Here is a 22,513-nt window from a genome sequence, read left to right as displayed (position 1 = left end):
TTATAATTAAAAATAATTTTTAAAATCATTACATAGTGCCTGACCAGGTGGTGGCACAGTGGATAGAGCGTTGGACTGGGACGCGGAGGACCTAGGTTCAAAACCCAAGGTCACCGGCTTGAGCACGGGCTCACCACCTTGAGTGCAGGGTCCTGGTTTAAAGCCAAGGTTGCTGATTTGAGCCCAAGGTAGCTGGCTTGAGCAAGGGGTCACTCGGTCTGCTGCAGTCCCCTGACCTCCCATCAATGCACATATGAGAAAGCAATCAATGAACAACTAAGGAGCCGCATCGAAGAATTGATGCTTCTCATCTCTCTCCCTTCCTGTCTGTCCCTCTCTGTCCCTCTCTCTGACTGTCAAAAAAAAAAATCATCACATTGTAAGTACAATGCTGTTTCTATAACCAAAAATTATTTCAGAACTATTTACATATATTTTGTTTAAACATTTCAACTGTTTGTTCAATATAAAATAAGGATGTCTTCAAACACACTTAATACTCTTCTCAAAAAGACATCTACCACCATAAACATTCCAATATAGACTGTAAAAAACTAAAAAGCTCGTAACAGGTCATAATTTACATATACTATATTTTACATACTAAAATACTTCCATACCTCTTTAACTTGCCGAAGCAATGCACTTTTGCTAGCAATTTCTTCTTTCTCTTGGTCTCGTGATAACCGTAAATATTCTCTGGATCTATGTGGTTTAATGTTCATTTTTGTATACAGTCTTTCCTGAAGACTATCAAATAATACATTCAAAGTTCGAGGCAGGATGCCACTATTTTCTTCTGTGCCTGTAAGAAGATTTTTTGTTTTACCTCCCTCAGAATTAGAAAGCAGAGACGACTCTGGACTACCAAGGCCCCTTTTATACCACACCATATGCAAGGAAACAGCTAAGACAAAAGTGAGAGAAACGGAAAAATTACTCAAGTGTGTCACTTTGGTCTTCACTGTATGATAGATATTTTAGCAACTATTATTCTGATGCAAAGCCTGAAATTTTTACATTCAGATCAGGCCACAGATTTGCAATCACCCAGAATCACAAAATATAAAAGTAAAATGAAATATAAAGTGTTTCCCTGGTCACCCTAGCTTAATACACTATGTTAACATCAATCGTTTTTCTGAATTTTTATCATCTAATTCTCTTACATAGGTAAAGTAGTTTAAATCAATCTGAACTAAAAGCCATCAAGAGTACACATTCATTATGCTTTTACTATTAAAAATGGAGCAAATGCACTAAGTAATAGAAACATAATTACATGTAAGAAACATAATTACATGAGTGAATATTAGTGCTTCACTTTTCCTTTCCAGCCAAAATAAAACAAGTTACCTTGAAACGTGTATGTTTTTCCTGAATTGGTTAGCCCATAAGTAAAAATCAGTCGACTCTGTCCTTTCAAAAAGTCTTTTACTGGCTGCATAATGCAACCTTGGAAGAATTCCTTCTGTGTAGTTTCTGGACCAAAAACCTAAATAAGCATTTTTTGAAAGTAAATCAACTTAATATGCACAATGAGTTCTAACTTATCTCTCATGTTTAAAAGTTTTAACCACTTTATAAGATTCATTCTTAAAATAGGTGACATATCCCCAAATCCAAAAAATATATTTGATAGTTTACCTACTCTCTCAAGATAGAAATCCGACCCAGCCAAACATGTTTCATCTAAACTCTGGAAAAAGCATTTCTTAAAGGAAATTTAACAAGTCAACTGTGATTTATTCACTTCTAGTATATATTCACAGACCTAAAATGAGTCCTATCTTTGAGAAAAAAACACTAGTGCCTAAGATTTAAGTTCCATAAGCACAAAATGTGTATAATTATATATTTATAGTTATGTAAAACTTAGCCTAAGACAAGTCTCTTTTCCTTAAAAGAAAAATCTTCACTTTCACATGAGTATTTATTTACCTTAGAGAAACTAAATTTCTGTGTCATCTGCCCAGAGTTTTTCTCACTTAACCGAGCAAAGACACTTTGAGGATCTTTCAGCAGAACAGACTGCGAATCCAGCACAGAAACACAGCCCTGGAACAAACAAATATATAAAATCATCCCACAATAAATAAAAACAATTCTATTTTACCCATTTAATGAGGTATAATGTTAAAACCCAATTAATTTTAACACAAACCTCAGATTCATGTTCTTTTTCTGACTGGCTAAATGGTCTTATTCGAAGACAAACCTGGAGATAATCTTTAGATTCCAAACTGTTTGCCTAAAATGAAGAACAAAATAATTTTATTTAAAAAATATGAAATGTGGCTTGTCAGAGATCATCCTTCTTTAAAGTCATTAATTGTTACATAACAATCTGAGATTATACAGAATCTTTATGCAGTAATTCTTTTGTTTTTAACCCTTTTCTATATATAAAGAAAAACAAATGTTTTATTTCAAAAAATACCACAAAATTTCCCCTACCTTCTATATTTATACTTGACGTTTACAATAAGCCTTTGTCCATAAAATTCTAATTTTTCTAACTAAATACTAATAACAGAGCTCTAAGTCACTAAAACATAGAATTCTAGAATAAATCACAAATAACTAGAATAGTCTATTAACCCAAATGATAAATTCCATCATGCATTTAGATTATTTTTGCTACCCAGAATTCTTTTTACTAATTTCTTAGTTCATTTTTCAGAATAATTTTAAAGAAATGTTTTAAATTACTTTAAAAAGTAAAAAGGGCCTGACCAGGCAGTGGCGAAGTGGAGAGAGCGTCGGACTGGGATGCAGAGGACCCAGGTTCCAGACCCGAGGTCGCCAGCTTGAGCACGGGCTCGTTGGTTTGAGCAAAAGCCCACCAGCTTGAACTCAAGGTCGCTGGCTCAAGCAAGGGGTTACTCGGTCTGCTGAAGGCCCGCGGTCAAGGCACATATGAGAAAGCAATCAATGAACAACTAAGGTGTTGCAATGCGCAATGAAAAACTAATGATTGATGCTTCTCATCTCTCTCTGTTCCTGTCTGTCCCTCTCTCTGACGCTCTCTGTAAAAAATAAATAAATTAAAAAAAATAAAAATAAAAATAAATTAAAAGTAAAAGGGCCCTGGCCAAGTTGATCAGTAGATAGAGAGCATCATCCTGGCAAGCCAAGGTTACGGGTTCAATCCCAGTCAAGGCATATATGAAAAACAACCAATGAGTGCACAACTAAATGGAATAACAAATGGAACTAACTGTAATGAGTTGATGCTTCTCTCTCTCTTTCCTTTTCCCTTACCCTCTCTCTCCTGTCTCTCTCCTATGTTCTCTCTCAAATTCTCAAATGGAAAAATTCAAAAAACAAAAAAAGCATAAAGGAAACAATCACTTAAAAAACACAACTCAGGGCCCTGGCCGTTTGGCTCAGTGGTAGAGCGTCGGCCTGGCGTGCATAAGTCCCGGGTTCGATTCCTGGCCAGGGCACACAGGAGAAGCGCTCATCTGCTTCTCCACCCCTCCCCCTCTCCTTCCTCTCTGTCTCTCTCTTCCCGTCCCGAAGCCAAGGCTCCATTGGACCAAGGTTGGCCCGGGTGCTGAGAATGGCTCCTTGGCCTCTGCCTCAGGCGCTAGAATGGCTCTGGTTGCAACAGAGCAACTCCCCGTAAGGGCAGAGCATCACCCCCTAGTAGTGGGCATGCCAGGTGGATCCCGGTCGGGCGCATGCGGGAGTCTGTCTGACTGCCTCCCCATTTCCAATGTCAGAAAAACACTAAATAAATAAATAAATAAATAAATAAAACTGTAAAACTTCTAAAAGAAAATATAGAAGAATCTTTGTAGTCTTGAATTAGGCAAAGATTTCTTAGATATGCCTCTAAAGCACAATCCCTAATAGAACAAACTGACAAAATGGACTTCATCAAAATTAAAAACTTCTGCTCTTCAATAAACTCAAAGGGATGGAGACAAACCACAGACTGAGAGAAAATATTTACAAACGATATATCTGATAAACAGCTTTATCTGGAAAATGTACTGCTCACAAACATTAGCAGGCGTCCCCAAACTAAGGCCCGCGGGCCACAATTTAGCCCCCTAAGGCCATTTATCCAGCTCTCGCCGCACTTCCAGAAGGGGCAACTCTCTCATTGGTGGTCATTAAGAGGAGCACTGTATGTGGGAGCCCTCCAATGGTCTGAGGGACAGTGAACTGGCCCCCTGTGTGAAAAGTTTGGGGACCCCTGCTTAGGGGATATTTCAAAATGAATATATAAAGCGATTTTTAAAAAGCATTTGGGTTTTGTTTGTTTGGGTTTTTTTGTATTTTTCTGAAGTTGGAAACGGGGAGGCAGTCAGACAGACTCCCGCATGTGCCCGACCGGGATCCACCCAGCATGCCCACCAGGGGGCGATGCTCTGCCCATCTGGGGCGCTGCTGTGTTGCAACCAGAGCCATTTTAGCGCCTGAGGCAGAGGCCATAGAGCCATCCTCAGCGCCTGGGCCAACTTTGCTCCAATGGAGCCTTGGCTGCAGGAGGGGAAGAGAGAGACAGAGAGGAAGGAGAAGGGTGGGGTGGAGAAGCAGATGGGCGCTTCTCCTGTGTGCCCTGGCCGGGAATCGAACCCGGGACCCCTGCACACCAGGCCGACGCTCTACCACTGAGCCAACCGGCCAGGGCCAGGTGTTTTTTTTTTATTAACAGGAAAATCAGAAAAGCAAACAAGTCAAAGAAAGTTGCTAGATTATGCAAATGAGATGCAAAACCAACTTTTATTTCATTGGTGAAAAGGCACTATACAAAAGGCTGAAAGTACTGAAGTATCTGCAAGTTCCCTGATCCCCTGATTTTGAGAGCAGTATACAAAGAACGCTTAAATTCAATAATAAGAAAACAACCCAATATTCTTAAATGGGCAAAAGATTCAAATATCACCAAAGGAGATATACAAATGGGTGATATCACATGAAAACATATTCAGTATCATCAGTTATTAGATAAATGGAAATACCAATTTGATACCAAAACATACCTATCTAAATGGCTAAAAATAAAAGACTACCCAGAATAGCCTGCATAAAATTGAAAAGGAAAAATATAGAGGCAAAATTATAAAGACAGTTAAAAGATCAGTGATTGGTGGGGGTGGGAGGAAATGAAAAGGCAAAGCAAAGAATTTTTTTTTTTTTTTGAATTTGGAAGTTTTATTGAAGGAGGAAATTTGTTAAATATGCCGGCTGCATATGGCTGACACGGAGCATAGCAGGCCCAAATCATGCGTCGCAAAGAATTTTTAGGGCAGTAAAAATCCTCTATAGCCTGACCAGGTGGTGGCGCAGTGGACAGAGCGTCAGAATGGGATGCCGAGGACCCAGGTTCGAGACCCCGAGGTTGCCAGCTTGAGTACTGACTCATCTGGTTTGAGCAAAAGCTCACCAGCCTGGACCCAAGGTCACTGGCTTGAGCCAGTTACTCGGGGTTACTTGGTCTGCTGAAGGCCCGCGGTCAAGGCACACATGAGAAAGCAATTAATGAACAACTAAGGTGTCGCAACGCGCAACAAAAAACTAATGATTGATGCTTCTCATCAATCTGTCTGTCTGTCCCTGTCTATCCCTCTCTCTGATTCTGTCTCTGTAAAAAATAAAAATTTAAAAAAAAAATCCTCTATATACCATAATAGTTTATACATGTCATTATACATTTGTCAAAATCTATAGAACGTACATCAATAGTGAACAGTAATGTAAACTAGGTCTTGGGGTGATAATGATGTGTCAAAATAGGTAACAAATGTGCCATTCTGGTGGGGGATGTTACTAAGAGGGAGGTTATGCATGTATGAGGCAGAAAGTAGATGAGAAATCTCTATCTTCTATTCGATTTGGCTGTGAATATAAAACCACTCTAAAAAAGGTAAATAAAATAAGTTATTTATTTAATAATTTATTTAATAAGTAAATAGATTGACTATATCAAGTGTTGGTGAGGATATGGAGAACTAGAACTCTCACACACTCAGCATAATTATTTTGAGTCTTATGCACGCTATGTGTAAAGGAAGGTCATTTCTTTTCATTGTCCATGGTATAGACATTCCACAATTTGTTTATCCATTCACTTGCTGATGGACATTTGTGTTTATAGGTGTTTGGCCATTACAAACAAAGCTCCTATGAATTTCTGTGTACAAATCTTTGTATACACATGTATTCCCCCCCCCCCTTGGTAAATACCTAAGAGTGAAATGTCTGGATCATTTTCAAGAAATTACCAAACTTCTCCAAGGTAGTAATAATTTTTTATATTCCCAACAGCAGGCAGCAAATTTTTCTGTTAAGAACCTGCCAGTTACTATCTTAGGCTCTACAAACCCTACAATCACTGCTACAACTATTATAATGCAAAAGCAGACCTAGAAAATAAATAAACCAATGAATATGGCTATTTATGGATAGTGAGTTTGATTTCACATAATTTTCACATGTCATAAAACATTACTCTTCTTTTGATTTTTCTTCAACCATTTAAAATGTAAAACCACCTGACCTGTGGTGGCACAGTGGATAAAGTGTCCACCTGGAATGCTGAGGTCACTGGTTAGAATCCCTGGGCTTGCCCGGTCAGGCATAAGCAATAAGCAACCGCTGTACAGCTACAGTGAAGCACCAACTAGGAGTTGATGAATTCTCGCTCCCAACCTCCCCTTTCTGTAAAATCAATAAATGAAATCTTTTAAAAAATAAGAATTTAAAAAAACAAAAATGTAAAAACCATTCTTAGCTTGTAAGCACTACAAAAATAGGCAATACAGAAAAAGACCATTATTTATCAACCCATGAGTTAAGGAAAAGAAATCTACACAAAAGCCTACATAAATATGATTCCATTATAGACCAAGAAACACTTAACCAACCCTTGCTATTTTTTTTCTTTCCTTTATGATTAAATGAGCCAAAGTGAAAGCCTGACACATGTTGGTATTAAATAAAAACTATTCTTTTATCTATGTTCCCTATACTCCCCTTTCCTCTTTCACTGTTCTTTATAAACTGGGTTAGTCCATCTCTCAAACCATCAAAATTAACAACCTAAAAGGTAACAAACAGAATATAAATGGATTGAATCAGAAAAGTCTACAAAGACACAAAGCAAACATTATACTGATAGTGGGCAGGGTGGTGGAAGAACTTTTATAAATACTTCTTTTTTGTGTGTGTGTGTGGCAGAGACAGAGAGAGTCAGAGGGACAGATAGGGACAGACAGGAAGGGAGAGAGATGAGAAACATCAATTCTTTCGTTGCAGTTCCTTAGCTGTTCATTGACTGATTTCTCATATGTGCCTTGATCAGAGGGCTACAGCAGAGCAAGTGACCCTTTGCTCAAGCCAGCGACATTGAACTCAAGCTGGTGAGCTTTTGCTCAAACCAGATGAGCCCGCGCTCAAGCTGGCAACCAAGGGGTTTCGAACCTGGATCCTCTGTGTCCCAGTCCGACGCTCTATCCACTGCGCCACCACCTGGTCAGGCAAACTTTTACTTCTTAAATACTACTGAATTTTATTTTAACTTTTAAAAATCTGTATTTAAAAAAAAAAAAAACTAGAACCTGCAATTCCTAGGTTCATAGTGAAGTATTTTACATTTTTGAGACAATAACAATAATACCTGACATATCTTGAATACCATGAACTATATTATTAGCTCATATTTCAGTCTCAATATTAGATCACACTATTTATTTTGATGTCTTAACTTTGTGAAGCTGGACTTTTCATTGGCTGCTGTGATAAAAAGCATGTACAACCCCAAAACAATGAGACACAGGATATGAAGGTAGCAATGTCTACTCTGATTCCAAAGCTTGAGAAAACTACACAGTGCCTAATAGGCATACATATCCCATTAGTAAGTAATGTTGTAACTGAAGAATAATGTTAAATTGTTTTCTTTTTACTTGTTAATTTTTTTTAATGGTCACTAAACTGGGTCATAAGTAGTTATTAAGTTGTTTGGACCTATCAGCTGAAAAGGCACCATGATAAGAAGCGTGAGGCTAAAAACAAAAATAATTTTCTTCCCACCTTCTAAGTTCTTCTAAGTGGGCTAAAAGTCAAATTAACAGAGACAAACTGACAGGAGAAAAATGTGCAAAGTTTGTAATATGAATGTACACCTGAAGGTCCATAGAGTATGAAAACCTCAGGGGCACTGGGCAGTGCAGGGAGGGGAGGGATTTCAGAGGGGAAACAGGCGAAAGAGCATAACACACGCAAACAAATTCCTGCCAGGTAACCCTGAAATAACTGGGGTGGGGGTACTAACAGGCCCCTGCTTGAGTCCTTCCTATCTAGCACACTTAATTTAAATTACGTAGGCTGAGGTGAAAATCCTTAAGGTGGACATGCTAAGATTCCCTTCATAAAACAAGTCTTTCCAGCCACATCAGGCAGAAAAGGGGGAGGGTCAGAGGTTCTTTTTGAATCATTTTTTTTCTTTCTTTCTATTTTTTTTTTTGAGAGATAGAAAGAGAAAGAGAGAGAGAGAGAGAGAGAGAAGGGCATCAACTCACTGTTCCACTTAACTGTGCCACTAATTGCTTCTCATACGAGCCCTGACTGAGGCTCAACTGGCAATCTCCGGGGTTAAGCCAGTGACCCCAGGGTCAACCCAGTGAGCTCGGCACTTCCCGAGGACATTCTATCCCTGCACAATAAGCCGGGGCCCATCTGTTTCTTTTCTTTTTTTTTTAAGCAAGAGACAAAGAGAAGGAGAGAAAGACAGACGCATCACCTTAGTTGTTCATTGACTGCTTTCTCATATATGCCTAGGGCAAGTGACCTTGTGCTCACTCTAGCGACCATGGGGTCATGTCTGTGATCTCACACTCAAGCCAGTGAGCCCGCACTCAACCAGTGACCCTGGGGTTTTGAACCTGGGTCCTAGTGTCCCAGGTCAATGCTCCATCCACTGCGTCACCATCTAGTCAGGCTCATCTGTTTCTCAATAACTAATTTAAAATCAATATCCTAAAAGGCTCATCTTGAGATGGCAAAACTTTGGTCCCCTTTAGGCTACCTTAAAGCCAAAACTTTGCAAAGTTCTGCTCTAGTCATACCTGTCTGCAAGTAGTATACGTGCACCACACACATTTCAACTCACTCATAATCAACATAGTTTTCTTGTACTTACCTCAGTGCTTGAAGCAACTAAGGAAAATTCACGAGAGAGATCGAGCTTGACACTGTCAAAATTTACTTCTGACAGCCTTGCAACTGGGTCAGCACTAAAAACATATGATGGTCTAGGCACACCGTCTGGATTTAAATTCGATTCCATTCTGCAAGAAAAACAGTAACTTCTTTAGACATTCTTAATAAATCAGCATTTAAAACTATGGAGTTTAAAAAGTCTGAGTCCAGCCCAATAATTCCCCCCATACAACTAAATTTCCAGAGAAGGAACACATTAGACTGCTTCAAGCATGATGACCCATGGAAAAGACAAGGGATCAAATTATTTACAGATTCTGAATCAAAAACAACTGGACAGAGTCTAGCACTACTGTTCATATGATCCAACCTATAAATACCGTAATTCATCAAGAGATTTCATAAGTAAAGGCAATCCATAAAGTAAGCCAACAGAAAACATTTCTATTTCTGCCTGAAATCCTCTCAGAAATCAAAAAGTAAAGGTGAAGCGCATTATAACTTGGTGTATTTGTTATGTATTTAGTATCCTCTGAAGAATGTTACATACAAACTTTGCAGTGTTTTAACATTTAGGAGTTGGTTACCTGAACAATTATATCCAATTGAATTCTTCCAAATAATGCAAGTGAAAAAAATAAATAAAAGTATGTGAATATATTCAAAACAGTACCTGACATATCATAGGTCTTATCAACTAAAGATCAATATGGAATAATGCATTAGTAAACTATTACAACTAAATGAAACATCAAGTCACTAAACTTAAATTCAGAGGTAAACTAAAAAAAAATTAACACTCAAACATTTACTTAAGAATCTACTAGGTACATAATACCAGGGAACAAAAAGAGAGCTCCCTGTTCTTCTTTGACAATATTATGAAATACCCAGAACACTGACCCCCAAACCACAGTCCTGGCTCAGGATAGTAATGGGCATCCACAGTGTTACATAAAGGAGTCAAACATGGCCGCTGTATACAACCCTGTTGTTTTCTTCTCCACAGCAGGTCGTGAAAGTTAGGTCAAAAACCCACTGAGGTGCCAAACTGAAATTTTTGCACATCCATTTGCTTTTAATATAGTTCAGAAAGATTATTTTTAACCACTTGGAGCCTGCTTTTGCACATCCCACGATACTGCATCCAACATCTGCTAGCCACATAACCATAAAGACCCCAAGTCACTGCCGCCCTTTCCAGTTCTGGCTCAGGAACTCCATGCTGTGCTACTGAGCATCACTTAGACACCTAAGCCTCCTCTGTGATTCCCCTCCCCCCACCTCTCACCCCCTCAGTTCCCTATCTTCTTTCCCTTCTATGTGGTGGCCCTTCACTCTCTTCTCTGGAAGGTTTCATGCTGTGGATACTTCTCTTGCATGCAATCCTGTGAAAGTGCTACCCCAATAAAGCTTTTTGGTCTTCCTGCCACTTTGTGGTCCTATCTTTTTGCTTGCTATGCCCTGAAACCCCACAAGTTAATACAAGGTTGTTATTTTTTTTCTTTTTTTCTAAACTGCAAAGACTAAGGAAATTATACATTTACCTTCGAAAAGGACCTGTAAACTAGAAAATCAAGCAACCATAAAATTAAACAAATTTAATATTTATTTTTTGTTTTTATTGTATAATCAATGATGTAATGAAAATAGGGAAACCACTTAAGTATAGTTTGATAGAATATTTCAAACATGCAATTTATGTGTGAGAATTAAGAAAAGAATATCTAACAGAGTAAAATATAACCACTGATTTAGAACATAGGGGAACCACTTGCAAAAACATTACTCACTTGACATTTCATAACTCAGATTATAAGGAAATGCTCAGGAAACTGGAAGGTAAGCTTCATTCCTTGCCTTCGATAACTTTTTTTGCCCAAAAATGTATTGCTAAATCTTTTATAAAACTCTTGAATTAAAAAACTACTTATACCACCTTTAAAAACTAAGGCTATAGTAGATTGTACTTGTCCATATCCTAGGTTTTCAATGAATAAACTGTCTCTTAATTATAAAACTGTTGAGATGTATTATCACTTCCTGTATTTTTAGTTAACTTATACTCAGGTGGCTTGACTAGAAATTTCTTGAGGGCAAGGACCTTGTTTTATACTTGTGTATCCCCTATAAAACAAATTCAGAGATGTAGGAATAATAAAAACTCCCTATATAGTGACTTAAATAATAATAAAATCCTAATAAATTGGTTCTACTGTTGTCCTGATATCTTTAGCAACAGCAGAGTTCAAGACCTCATTTCTCATTTCAGAAGGCTGTTGCCATGACTAAGAAACTGAGTATCTTTGCTCCAGGAAATTCCATGGTTGAAGATTAGTGAAAACAAAAAACAAAAGGCTTGCTACTGAATGAGGTTTCTGAATGTTATCAATAAAATATAGCCTCAAAAAAAGTCTCATGGCCCTGGCCCGTTGGCTCAGTGGTGGAGCGTCGGCCTGGCGTGCGGGGGACCCGGGTTCAATTCCCGGCCAGGGCACACAGGAGAAGCAACCATCTGCTTCTCCACCCCTCCACCTCTCCTTCCTCTCTGTCTCTCTCCTCCCCTCCCGCAGCCAGGGCTCCATTAGAGCAAAGATGGCCCGGGCGCTGAGGATGGCTCTGTGGCCTCTGCCTCAGGCACTGCAACGGCTCTGATTGCGGCAGAGCCACACCCCAAGATGGGCAGAGCATCGCCCCCTGGTGGGCATGCTGGGTGGATCCCGGTCGGGCACATGCGGGAGTCTGTCTGACTGCCTCCCCGTTTCCAGCTTCGAAAAAATAAAAAAATTTTTTTTAAAAAGTCTCATAATTGGCCCTGGCCGGTTGGCTCAGTGGTAGAGCGTCAGCCTAGCGTGCGGGGGTCCTGGGTTCGATTCCCGGCCAGGGCACACAGGAGAAGCGCCCATCTGCTTCTCCACCCCTCCCCCTTTCCTTCCTCTCTGTCTCTCTCTTCCCCTCCCGCAGCCAAGGCTCCATTGGAGCAAAGTTGGCCCGGGTGCTGAGGATGGCTCTGTGGCTTCTGCCTCAGGCGCTAGAATGGCTCTGATTGAGGCAGAGCGATGCCCCAGATGGGCAGGGCACCGCCCCCTGGTGGGCATGCCGGGTGGATCTCGGTGGGGCGCATGCAGGAGTCTGTCAGACTGCCTCCCCGTTTCTGGCTTCTGAAAAATCCAAAAAAAAAAAAAAAAAAAAGTCTCATAATTAAATGATGAGACCTTTATATTATTTCCCAACTTCCAAGTTTTGGGTCTTAGATATCCAATAAAATTATACATTGCTGTGCCGCTTCTAGGTAAAATGCTACCTTATTTTAAAAATAAAAACAAACATAAATTTGATCACCTTAAGCAAGGATTACTTAAGGCCATGAACTGTGTCAATTAGTCCTTCAGCAAAGAATATTAGAGGGTTGTGCCAGGCAAGAATCACTGAATGAGAACGGGGAAACCTAACCTGCCGAATGACAGAAAACAGTAATTGCACCCACCACACACAGACTCTTCCGCTTGGCATTGCAAAGCCTAAAAAAGCACATGCCCCAGGCACGGGCAGCAGCCTGAATATAAATGCACAGAGAACCACAAGAGTGTTCCCCAGCAAAGGAGGCGATGTCACCTGCCAAGCAAAGTGCTCACCTCGGGGACTCGGGAAAATAGGGTAAGCAATAGAGTCCTATGCCTCAAAAACAATAACAGCAGCAACAATGACAATATTAATGACTGCAAACACTTACTGCCTACCATTTACCCGCACTTTTTCTAACAATGTTACATGGTGTCATTTTACGTTTACAAGAATCAGAAGAGTAGGTATTATTATTATGGTCCCACACACACACTTAACAACTAAGTAACTGAGAGAAAAATTAAACACGTTACCTTGTGTCACTCAATTAACAAGTGATGGAGACGAAATTTACACCTAGCCCAAATATCAATAGTATGGCTCAACCTTTCATCGCGCACCAGGTGCCCTAGCAGTCTCCATCACTCCGCAACGCAGTTCCTAAGAGTAACCTCGTGGGCGATACGAGCCCCTTAAGAAGGTGCTTACACAGCCAAAGCCGTTTCCCCGCCTCAGGGCTGCTATGTGCACAGTCACCCGCCTCGTTCCTCCCACACTCACCTCCGTAATTCCTCATCTAATATAGAATATTCTGCTTGACAAGCGAGCACCTCCGCGAAGCGTTTGTTTTCAAATTCAAACAATGGCGGCCAGGACAGCGCACTGAACGCTGGGAGTGGGCGGGGCTTCCGGAATGACGTCCAGAAGTGCCGCAGGCTCCCCACCCGCTCCCGGAAAACGTTTTCAAATATGGGGGCGGGCCTCGGAACGCCGGGCGACCAATGGAAGAAGGGACTGATGGGGGACGAGGACGGTGTGCAGAGGGGTGGAGCTTCCCGCCGTACTGGACGCCCCACGCGGGTTACGGCGCTTCCTACTGGCTGCGGTATGTGCCACTCTCTGTTCGTAGGGACGCAGATCTCAGATACGACTCTGGAGACCTTAAAGATCTGACGAAGGCCCTGAGGTGAGGCCTCTGCTACCACACTTAGTCACGACTCCTCTAAGGACGGGTGAAGGAATGGCCCTGGCCCTGTGGACCAAACCCAGCTCCGCGTTCAGAGTCGCTTAGAAGGAGCTCCGCCGGCACTACCAGGGCCACTTCTCTCGGTGCATGACCCCAGCCTGTCGTCTACAGCGGCCCTAATGAACGAAATAAAGTTTTCCCGGAATAGATTCTGTTTTTGTTTTTGTTTTAATCTTTCATTTATTTATTTATTTGAGAGAGAAATATGGATCTGTTCCTATATATGCCCTGACCGGATGAAACCTGCAATCTGCGAATGAGGATGATGCTCTACCAAGCTATCCAGCAAGGGCTTCCGGAAGAGACTTTTATAAGCATTTTTTTTTTTCTTATTTTCCTTTCTGAAAATATGAAGTAGCCACCATTGTGAGGCACTGTACTGTGACCATCTAAATTCCATGTATAAACTTGACCTGTGGTGGCGCAGTGGATAAAGCCTCCACCTGGAATGCTGAGGTCGCTGGTTTGAAACCCTGGGCTTGCCTGGTGAAGGCACATAAGGGAGTTGATGCTTCCTACTCCTCCACACCTTCTCTCTATGTCTCTGTCTCTCCTCTGAAATGAATAAATAAAAAATAAATAAATAAATTCCATGTATAGGCAAGGTCTTTGCAGTGCCAAAATGTAAGTGCCAGTATATCCTTTTCTGCTTCTTTTATTTTTTATTTTTTCTTTACAGAGACAGAGAGTCAGAAAGAGGGATAGACAGGGATAGATAGGGACAGACAGACAGGAACGGAGAGAGATGAGAAGCATCAATCATTAGTTTTTCGTTGGGACACCTTAGTTGTCCATTGATTGCTTTCTTATATGTGCCTTGACCATGGGGCTACAGCAGACCCAGTAACCCCTTGCTCAAGGCAGCGACCTTGGGTCCAAGCCGGTGAGCTTATCTTAAACCAGATGAGTTCGCGCTCAAGCTGGCGATCTCAGGGTCTCAAACCTGGGTCCTCAGCATCCCAGTCCGATGCTCTATCCACTGGGCCACCGCCTGGTCAAGCATATTAAGTATTTTTGATTATTGCTAATATCTACATTTCCAGAAATGTATTTCTTACTGAAATCAATAGGATTTATTTTTTCATTGGTTAATGTACTTTATTAATTATTTTTAATTATGTCTAAAACGGGACAGAGCACTACTTCTACTCTATTGCTGGTACTGATTTTTTTAAATATAAGTATAAAGTTACCTTATACATAAATGTAATTCAGGAATAGAAAGAACTTAATTATAACAGTGTCACCCAATTCTTTGAACATCTTTCAAATTAAATGTCAAAAATAACAGTAATTTTTATCCAAAATTATTTTATCCAGCTAACAATTTATTAGGTCTTCTTTTAAATTTTATTTAACTCTCTGAATTAGAGCCTTGGCCAGATAGCTCAGTTGGTTAGAGCATCTTCCGAAAGTGCAGAGGTTGCCAGTTTTACTACACACACATTAGCATCTCAGTCTCTGAAACTACACCAAAACGACTTTATCAAGTGACTATTTTTTAGATTTTATTTATTCATTTTAAAGAGAGTGAGAGAGAGAGAGAAGGGGAGAAGAGCAGGAAGCATCAACTTCCATATATGCCTTGACTGGGCAAGCCCAAGTTTTCGAACCTGCGACCTCAGCATTTCAGGTCAACGCTTTACCTATTGTCCCACTGCAGGTCAGACTCAAGTGACTATTAATTGTACCTTTTACTCTTTCACCCAACAGCATTTCATTTAAACCCATATACTCAGTAAAAATTGGAAATATTAATTTCAGTGTCTGAGCTAGCACAATATTTTTTATAAAACTTCTTTTATCACATGTTTTAAGAATATTTATGTCAAGCTTGACCCATGATGACACAATGGATAGAGCATCAACCTGGGACGCTGAGGATTCTGGTTCGAAAGCCCTAGGTCACCGGCTTAAGTGCGGATCGCTGGCTTGAGTATGAGATCATAGACATGATCTCATGGTAGCTGGCTTGAGCCCAAAGGTCTCTGGCTTGAAGCCCAAGGTCACTGACTTGAACCCAAAATCACTGGCCTGAGCAAGGGATCACTGGCTTAGTTGGAAAACCTGGTAAAGGCATGTATGAGAAGCAATGAATGAGCAACTTAAGTGCTGCAACAAAGAATTGATGCTTCTCATCTCTCTCCCTTCCTGTCTGTTTTTCTCTTTCTCTAAAAAATAAATACATAAATAAAAAAGAAAAGAAAAAAGAAGAGAAGACTATATCAAAAGCTTGAAGTTTTCATTTATTGAATATATGAAAAAACGTTGCCATATAACCTAATTGACAAAGCCAGTCTTCATTGTCGAGCCTGAAGTAACTCAGTCAAGTAACTCTTTTCTGTAAGAAAATGTCTGATTTTATTTTTCAGTTCAAATAAATGTGTTAATGTTTGTTTTAAAGAATAGCATTAAAAACACAGAAATAATTTATAGAATCTGGGTTGTACAAATATTTCTAAAAGCAGTCAAGCTTAAAATGACACCACTAATTAATTTTACATTAGTTAATTAAAACAAAGTAATACATTTTTTATTACTTAATTTGCAGTAATGTGGTGTAGTATCAGCTAAAGGTAGAAGTTATATATGAAGCAAGACCTATGAGAGTAGGTATAATATTCCTTAGGAAATGTACACATGTATGATTTGAATTCTGATATTAAATTTTGAAATATAATTAAAAGCATGCTTAAAAATCAGAGATAAAGACATTAATTGATTAGACATCACAACCAAACTTTTCTTACATGTTTAATAAAAGGTAAAGGTATATACTATTTATATTATCCGAGTAATTAAAACTAGCTGCTGTAAAAAACCAACTCCACACTTTTAGTTCTTACTCATTTTTTTTTTTAATAATTTTATTTTTTTAATGGGGTGACATCAATAAATCAGGATACATATATTCAAAGATAACAAGACCAGGGTATCTTGTCGTTCAATTATGATGCATACCCGTCACCCAAAGTCAGATTGTCCTCTGTCACCTTCTCTCTTGTTTTCTTTGTGCCCCTCCCCCTCCCCCTTTCCCTCTCCCATAGTTCTTACTCATTTTATTGAACCAGTTAAGTAAAGTGACTCTCTTTGGCAGCTGCCTTCAAAACAATGACTCAGTTTCTTTTTTTTTTTTTTTCATTTTTCTGAAGCTGGAAACAGGGAGAGACAGTCAGACAGACTCCCGCATGCGCCCGACCGGGATCCACCCAGCACGCCCACCAGGGGCGAAGCTCTGCCCACCAGGGGGCGATGCTCTGCCCATCCTGGGCGTCGCCATGTTGCGACCAGAGCCACTCTAGCGCCTGGGGCAGAGGCCACAGAGCCATCCCCAGCGCCCGGGCCATCTTTGCTCCAACGGAGCCTTGGCTGCGGGAGGGGAAGAGAGAGACAGAGAGGGAAAGTGCGTCGGAGGGGTGGAGAAGCAAATGGGCGCTTCTCCTGTGTGCCCTGGCCGGAATCGAACCCGGGTCCTCCGCACGCTAGGCCGACGCTCTACCGCTGAGCCAACCGGCCAGGGCTGACTCAGTTTCTTTTATGTGATAATCAGTATTGACCTCTTATAAGGGAGAAAGGAAGCTTGAATAATCATACAGAGGGGTTTACTACTAGGCCTGGAAGTGGTGTACATTACTCATGCTCTGCTCATGTTCCTTAGGAACCCAGGCATGTGACCCTAATCTAACTGCACGAATGGGAAGGGTGGTTTTTCTGCATATTCAGGAAGGGCATCTAGCCAGTCTCTGTCACAGAGCTAAATATTAATTGGTCTAGCAGCTAACAAATTCATGGGTTGTTATTGGAGATAGTAAAAATTAAATATTCAGAAGATAAAATAAAACGTGAAATGACTGCAATTGAAATAAATATTATATATATATTTAAATTTATTTATTGTGTTTACATAGATCCCCACTAAAAAAAATAAATAACTATTATATTATTTGATTTAATAACAGGATTTAACCAATTCATTAGGTGATGTACAAATAGTCTGACAACAAATGAAAAGACAATCCACTGAATGGGAAGAAATACACTGCTCACAAAAATTAGGGGATATTTTATCATTTTGCAATATCCCCTAATTTTTTGGCAGTATATTTGCTGATACATCTGATAAGGGCTTAATATCCAAAAATTATAAGGAACTTACAAACCTTAACACACACAAAAAAAACAATTCAATTAAGAAATGGGCAAGGGACTTGAACAGATATTTCTCCAAAGAGGACATACGGCCAATAGACAGATGAAAAGATGCTCAGTGTCACTAATCATTAGAGCAATACATATTAAAACCATGATGAGATATCACCTCACACTTATCAGAATGGCTATCATCAATAAACCAACAAACAACAAGTGTTGGTGACAGTGTGGAAAGAAAGGAACCCTTGTGCACTGTTTGGTGGGAATATATGATAGACTGGTGCAGCCACTCTGGAAAACTGCCTCAAAAAATTAAAAATCGAACTGAAATTCCACATCTAAGAATATATCTCCAAAACCTGAAAACCAATTTGAAAGAACATATGCACCCCTATGTTCATTGTAGTGTTATTTACAATAGCCAAGATTTGGAAGCAGCCCAAGTGCCCGTCAGTAGATGGGTGGATAAAAAAGTTGTGGTACCTTTATACAACGAAATGTTTCTCAGCCATAAAAAATAAAAAAAGAAATAAAAAAAGAAAATCTTACCTCTTTTGACAGTATGGACGGGACTTGGAGGTTATTCTGAGTGAAATAACCCAGTCAGAGAAAAAACAAATACCATATGATCTCACTTATATGTGGAATCTAATGAACAAAATAAACTAGCAAACCAAACAGAAACGGATTCATAGATACAGAGAACAGATTGAGGGGAAGGGGGTTAGGGACTGGATGAAAAAGGTGAAGGGATTAAAAAAAAATTCATAGGCCCTGGCCGGTTGGCTCAGCGGTAGAGCATCGGTCTGGCATGCGGGGGACACGGGTTCGATTCCCGGCCAGGGCACATAGGAGAAGCGCCCATTTGCTTCTCCACCCCCACCCTCTCTTTCCTCTCTGTCTCTCTCTTCCCCTCCCGCAGCCGAGGCTCCATTGGAGCAAAGATGGCCCGGGCGCTGGGGATGGCTCCTTGGCCTCTGCCCCAGGCGCTAGAGTGGCTCTGGTCGCAGCAGAAGCGACGCCCCAGAGGGGCAGAGCATTGCCCCCTGGTGGGCAGAGCGTCGCCCCTGGTGGGCATGCCGGGTGGATCCCGGTCGGGCTCATGTGGGAGTCTGTCTGACTGTCTCTCCCCGTTTCCAGCTTCAGAAAAATACAAAAAAAAAAAAAAAATTCATACACAGACTACAATGTGGTGATTATATTGATAGGAGGGAAAGAGGAGTGAGGGAGGTAGAAGAGGGTACAGGGGGAACAAATGATGGAAGGAGGAGACTTGACATGGGGCGTTGAATGCACGGCACAGTGTGAAAGGCAGAAACCGTAGGACGAACCGAAAACACGAAGCCGCTGTGTTCCAAAAGGAAAGTTTACCCTGACCCGTGGTGGTGCAGTGGATGGGGCGCTGACCTGCAATGCTGAGGTCTCCGGTTCGAAACCCTGGGCTTGCCCGGTCGAGGCACATATGACAAGCAATCAATGAACAGCTAGAGTGAAGCAACTACTTCTTGTCCCCACCCTTCCTTTGAAACATCAATAAATAAAATCATAAAGTATTTTTAAAAAATTAAAATAAAAAAGAAAGTTTATTTCAGAAATGCTTGGAGACTAGATACTACAAGTGGGCTGAGACCATCAAAAAGGTGTCAGCCCCTAGTTGTGGGAGAGGGCATTAGGGAATTTGCCTGAATGGGGCTCATGCACCTGGGCAAGCTTAGATTAGTTTATCAGGGTTCTTGTGGCCTTGGTTACTGATTTAACGAGGGGAATTCTGCTGCAGAGACTCAAGTTCTTTGATGTAGCACAGACTTGGTGTTCTTGGTAAATCCTGAAAACAGCCAAGAGGTCAGTCTCCCAGTAACAATTGGGGGCCTGAGTCTGTGAGCCTGCTTTCACAACAATTATTGTGATTTAAAGTTCCTCTAATGGTCAGGTTCTTCCCCAATGCAAGCTTTGCTACATTTAAAAGTGAACTTTTAGGAGAGAGGATAGCAAGAAAATTAACTCTATCATTACAAAAGGTTTGGGTAAGGAGAATATGAGTTTTACAGGGACTAATTTAACCCTAACGCAGTGTACAGATGATGTACTGTATTTTAGAATGGTAACCTGAAATCTACATAATTTTTTTAATCAATGTCACCCCAATAAATTCAATTTTAAAAACAAAATGTCTGAAAGAAATCTTATAAAAATTTTATCTGTGGGTTTTAACCAACATTTCTTTTAAAAGTTGGTATTCTTGCCTGACCAAGTGGTGGCACAGTGGATAGAGTGATGAACTGGGACGCAGAGGACCCAGGTGCGAAACCCTGAGGTCACCGGCTTGAGAGAGGGTTCACCAGCTTGAGTGCAGGGTCTCTGGCTTGAGCATGGGATCATAGATATGACCCCATGGTCACTGGCTTGAGCCCAAAGGTCACTGGCTTGAAGCCCAAGGTTGCTGGCTTGAACAAGGGGTCACTCACTCTGCTGTAGCCCCCTTGGGTCTAGGCACATGTGAGAAAGTAATCAATGAACAACTGGGTTGCCACACCAAAAAACTGATGATTCTCATCTCTCTCTCTTCCTGCCTGTCTGTCCCTATCTGTGCCTCTCTCTGTCTCTGTCAAAAAAAAAAAAAAAAAGGCCTGACCTATGGTGGTGCAGTGGATAAAGCGTCGACCTGGAAATGCTGAGGTCACCGGTTCGAAACCCTGGGCTTGCCTGGTCAAGGCACATATGGGAGTTGATGCTTCCAGCTCCTCCCCCCTATCTCTCTCTCCTCTCTAAAATGAATAAATAAAATAAAAATTTAAAAAAAAAGGAAAAAAAAAAAGAAGTTGGTATTCCTAAAAATAATTCCAGTTACACTAAAAAAATTATCAGCATTGCTCCCACTAATATTTAGGCTATTTTTGAGATGTTTTTCTTTTCAGCTAATGTCAAGTGTTAGAATGACTAGTTTCTAAATAGCTGAAAAGAATTGCTTTAAGGTTTTTTTTGTTGTTGTTGTTTTTAAATTTATTTTACAGAGACAGAGAGAGTGTCAGAGAGAAGGATAGACAGGGACAGACAGACAGGAACAGAGAGCTGAGAAGCATCAATCATTAGTTTTTCGTTGCGACATCTTAGTTGTTCATTGATTGCCTTCTCATATGTGCCTTGACCGCGGGCCTTCAGCAGACCGAGTAACCCCTTGCTCGAGCCAGCAACCTTGGGTCCAAGCTGGTGAGCTTTTGCTCAAACCAGATGCTCAAGCTGGCAACCTCGGAGTCTCGAACCTGGGTCCTTCTGCATCCCAGTCCGATGCTCTATTCACTGTGCCACCGCCTGGTAAGGCGCTTTAAGTTTTTTTAAAGCTGTCTTTGCTTTGCTATAATAGAACTCTCAAGAGCATTGCATTTTTTTATAGTAATCCAAAAGAGGGAGAAGCAGGGTCACCCCCACTGCCAACTGTAATTTAATTCAGAATATCCCAACATTGGCCAAAAGACTCTGGTTGTAAAGCAACACTTTGACCTTGATAGAAATGTGTATAAGAAAGACAAGCATCAGCAGGCTTTTATGTGCTTTGACTAATCATTCAAGGGGACTTCCCCAAAATCAATTACTTGAATTGTCCCTCTGATGGTCAGTCAGAGGAGATTTTACTCCTTAGGACAATGCATCATCAAAGATTCCAGATAAGTGAGGACATGACTTTCTTTCATAAAGTAAGAGAATGGACTTGTATGGCCAGTAGTCGCGACCATCACAGCTGCTATTGCTGCCAGGCACATGCAGATTCCCATTCGATTCAGACAGACGGTAGTAAAACTGCAGAGCCAAAAACTGGTGGGCCATACCTTTATTCTAGCCTCGCAGCCAGCTGGTGAGTAAACACAAATATACAGGGCACCAAAACCCACTCACACATTCTCTGGTTCTCTGATTCTAAGGAGAATCTTTTCCAGCTTTTCCTAGAATCAAATGCCCCCCCACCAGCTCAGTCACCTCTGGTTTCCCATCTGCACACCTTCTCCCTTCTCATCTCTGCACAAACTGGCTTTTTCTTCAGCACCCTGCCATCTTGGCAGCCTTCTCTGCAAAAATATGGCCTCCTTCTTCTTCTCCTTCCTTCTTAAAACTTTTTTGGCTCAAAACCCCTCCTCCAGCACATATTAGCATAACAAAGCACTTTCCCAAGCAGGAAGGTAATTAGCCGTTTCACCTGGCAGCACTATTTTTAACAAAGTGAGCATAAAAACCACATTTTACAAACTTATTTGCCCAACAGGACTCTAATGAAGGGAGAGATGGGAATACAGAATGTTTGCTCAAGATAAAGGAAAGAATATGTTGAAGGGCAGGGGATATGCAGCCCTAGTGGATTCCTGGCTCTGTCACTTAGAAGTTTGTGAAATTGGGCAGAGTCAACAGACCTTTCTGAGTCTGATGCTTCTTGAGTACCAGTTTTTCTTAGCTACAGAAGATACCCAGTAAATGGTAGTCACTATCACAACGTAACAGCAGAGCCCAATGTAGAAAAATAGCATGAGAGTAATCTAGCCCCCACCTAACAAATATAATCTCTTCTCCTAAGGGGAGAATTTTCTGGGTTTTATACATATCTTC

At 40.7% G+C, this 22,513-nt stretch overlaps 1 protein-coding gene across 5 annotated transcripts in view; it reads right to left on the bottom strand.

Moving 5' to 3' along the window:
* KIF20B (kinesin family member 20B) overlaps window positions 1–13,399 on the bottom strand; it is a 73,031-nt gene extending 59,632 nt beyond the window's left edge. For 4 of the 5 annotated variants that reach the window (XM_066239381.1, XM_066239384.1, XM_066239383.1 and 1 more), the window contains exons 1-6: window positions 13,303–13,399; window positions 9,158–9,305; window positions 2,165–2,251; window positions 1,942–2,058; window positions 1,357–1,495; window positions 621–805 (exon numbers count right to left, since the gene is read on the bottom strand). In XM_066239381.1, coding sequence (XP_066095478.1) covers window positions 621–805; window positions 1,357–1,495; window positions 1,942–2,058; window positions 2,165–2,251; window positions 9,158–9,304 — 675 coding nt within the window. In that variant the 5' untranslated portion in view covers window position 9,305; window positions 13,303–13,399. Of the gene's footprint in view, window positions 1–620; window positions 806–1,356; window positions 1,496–1,941; window positions 2,059–2,164; window positions 2,252–9,157; window positions 9,306–13,055; window positions 13,177–13,302 lie in introns of those variants that run through there. The other variant, XM_066239382.1, reaches the window with a different exon arrangement.
* Window positions 13,400–22,513: the final 9,114 nt, after the last annotated feature.

This window comes from Saccopteryx bilineata, chromosome 7 (assembly GCF_036850765.1).
Source record: "Saccopteryx bilineata isolate mSacBil1 chromosome 7, mSacBil1_pri_phased_curated, whole genome shotgun sequence".
NCBI lineage: Eukaryota > Metazoa > Chordata > Mammalia > Chiroptera > Emballonuridae > Saccopteryx > Saccopteryx bilineata.
This window is presented reverse-complemented; position numbering and strand designations above follow the sequence as displayed.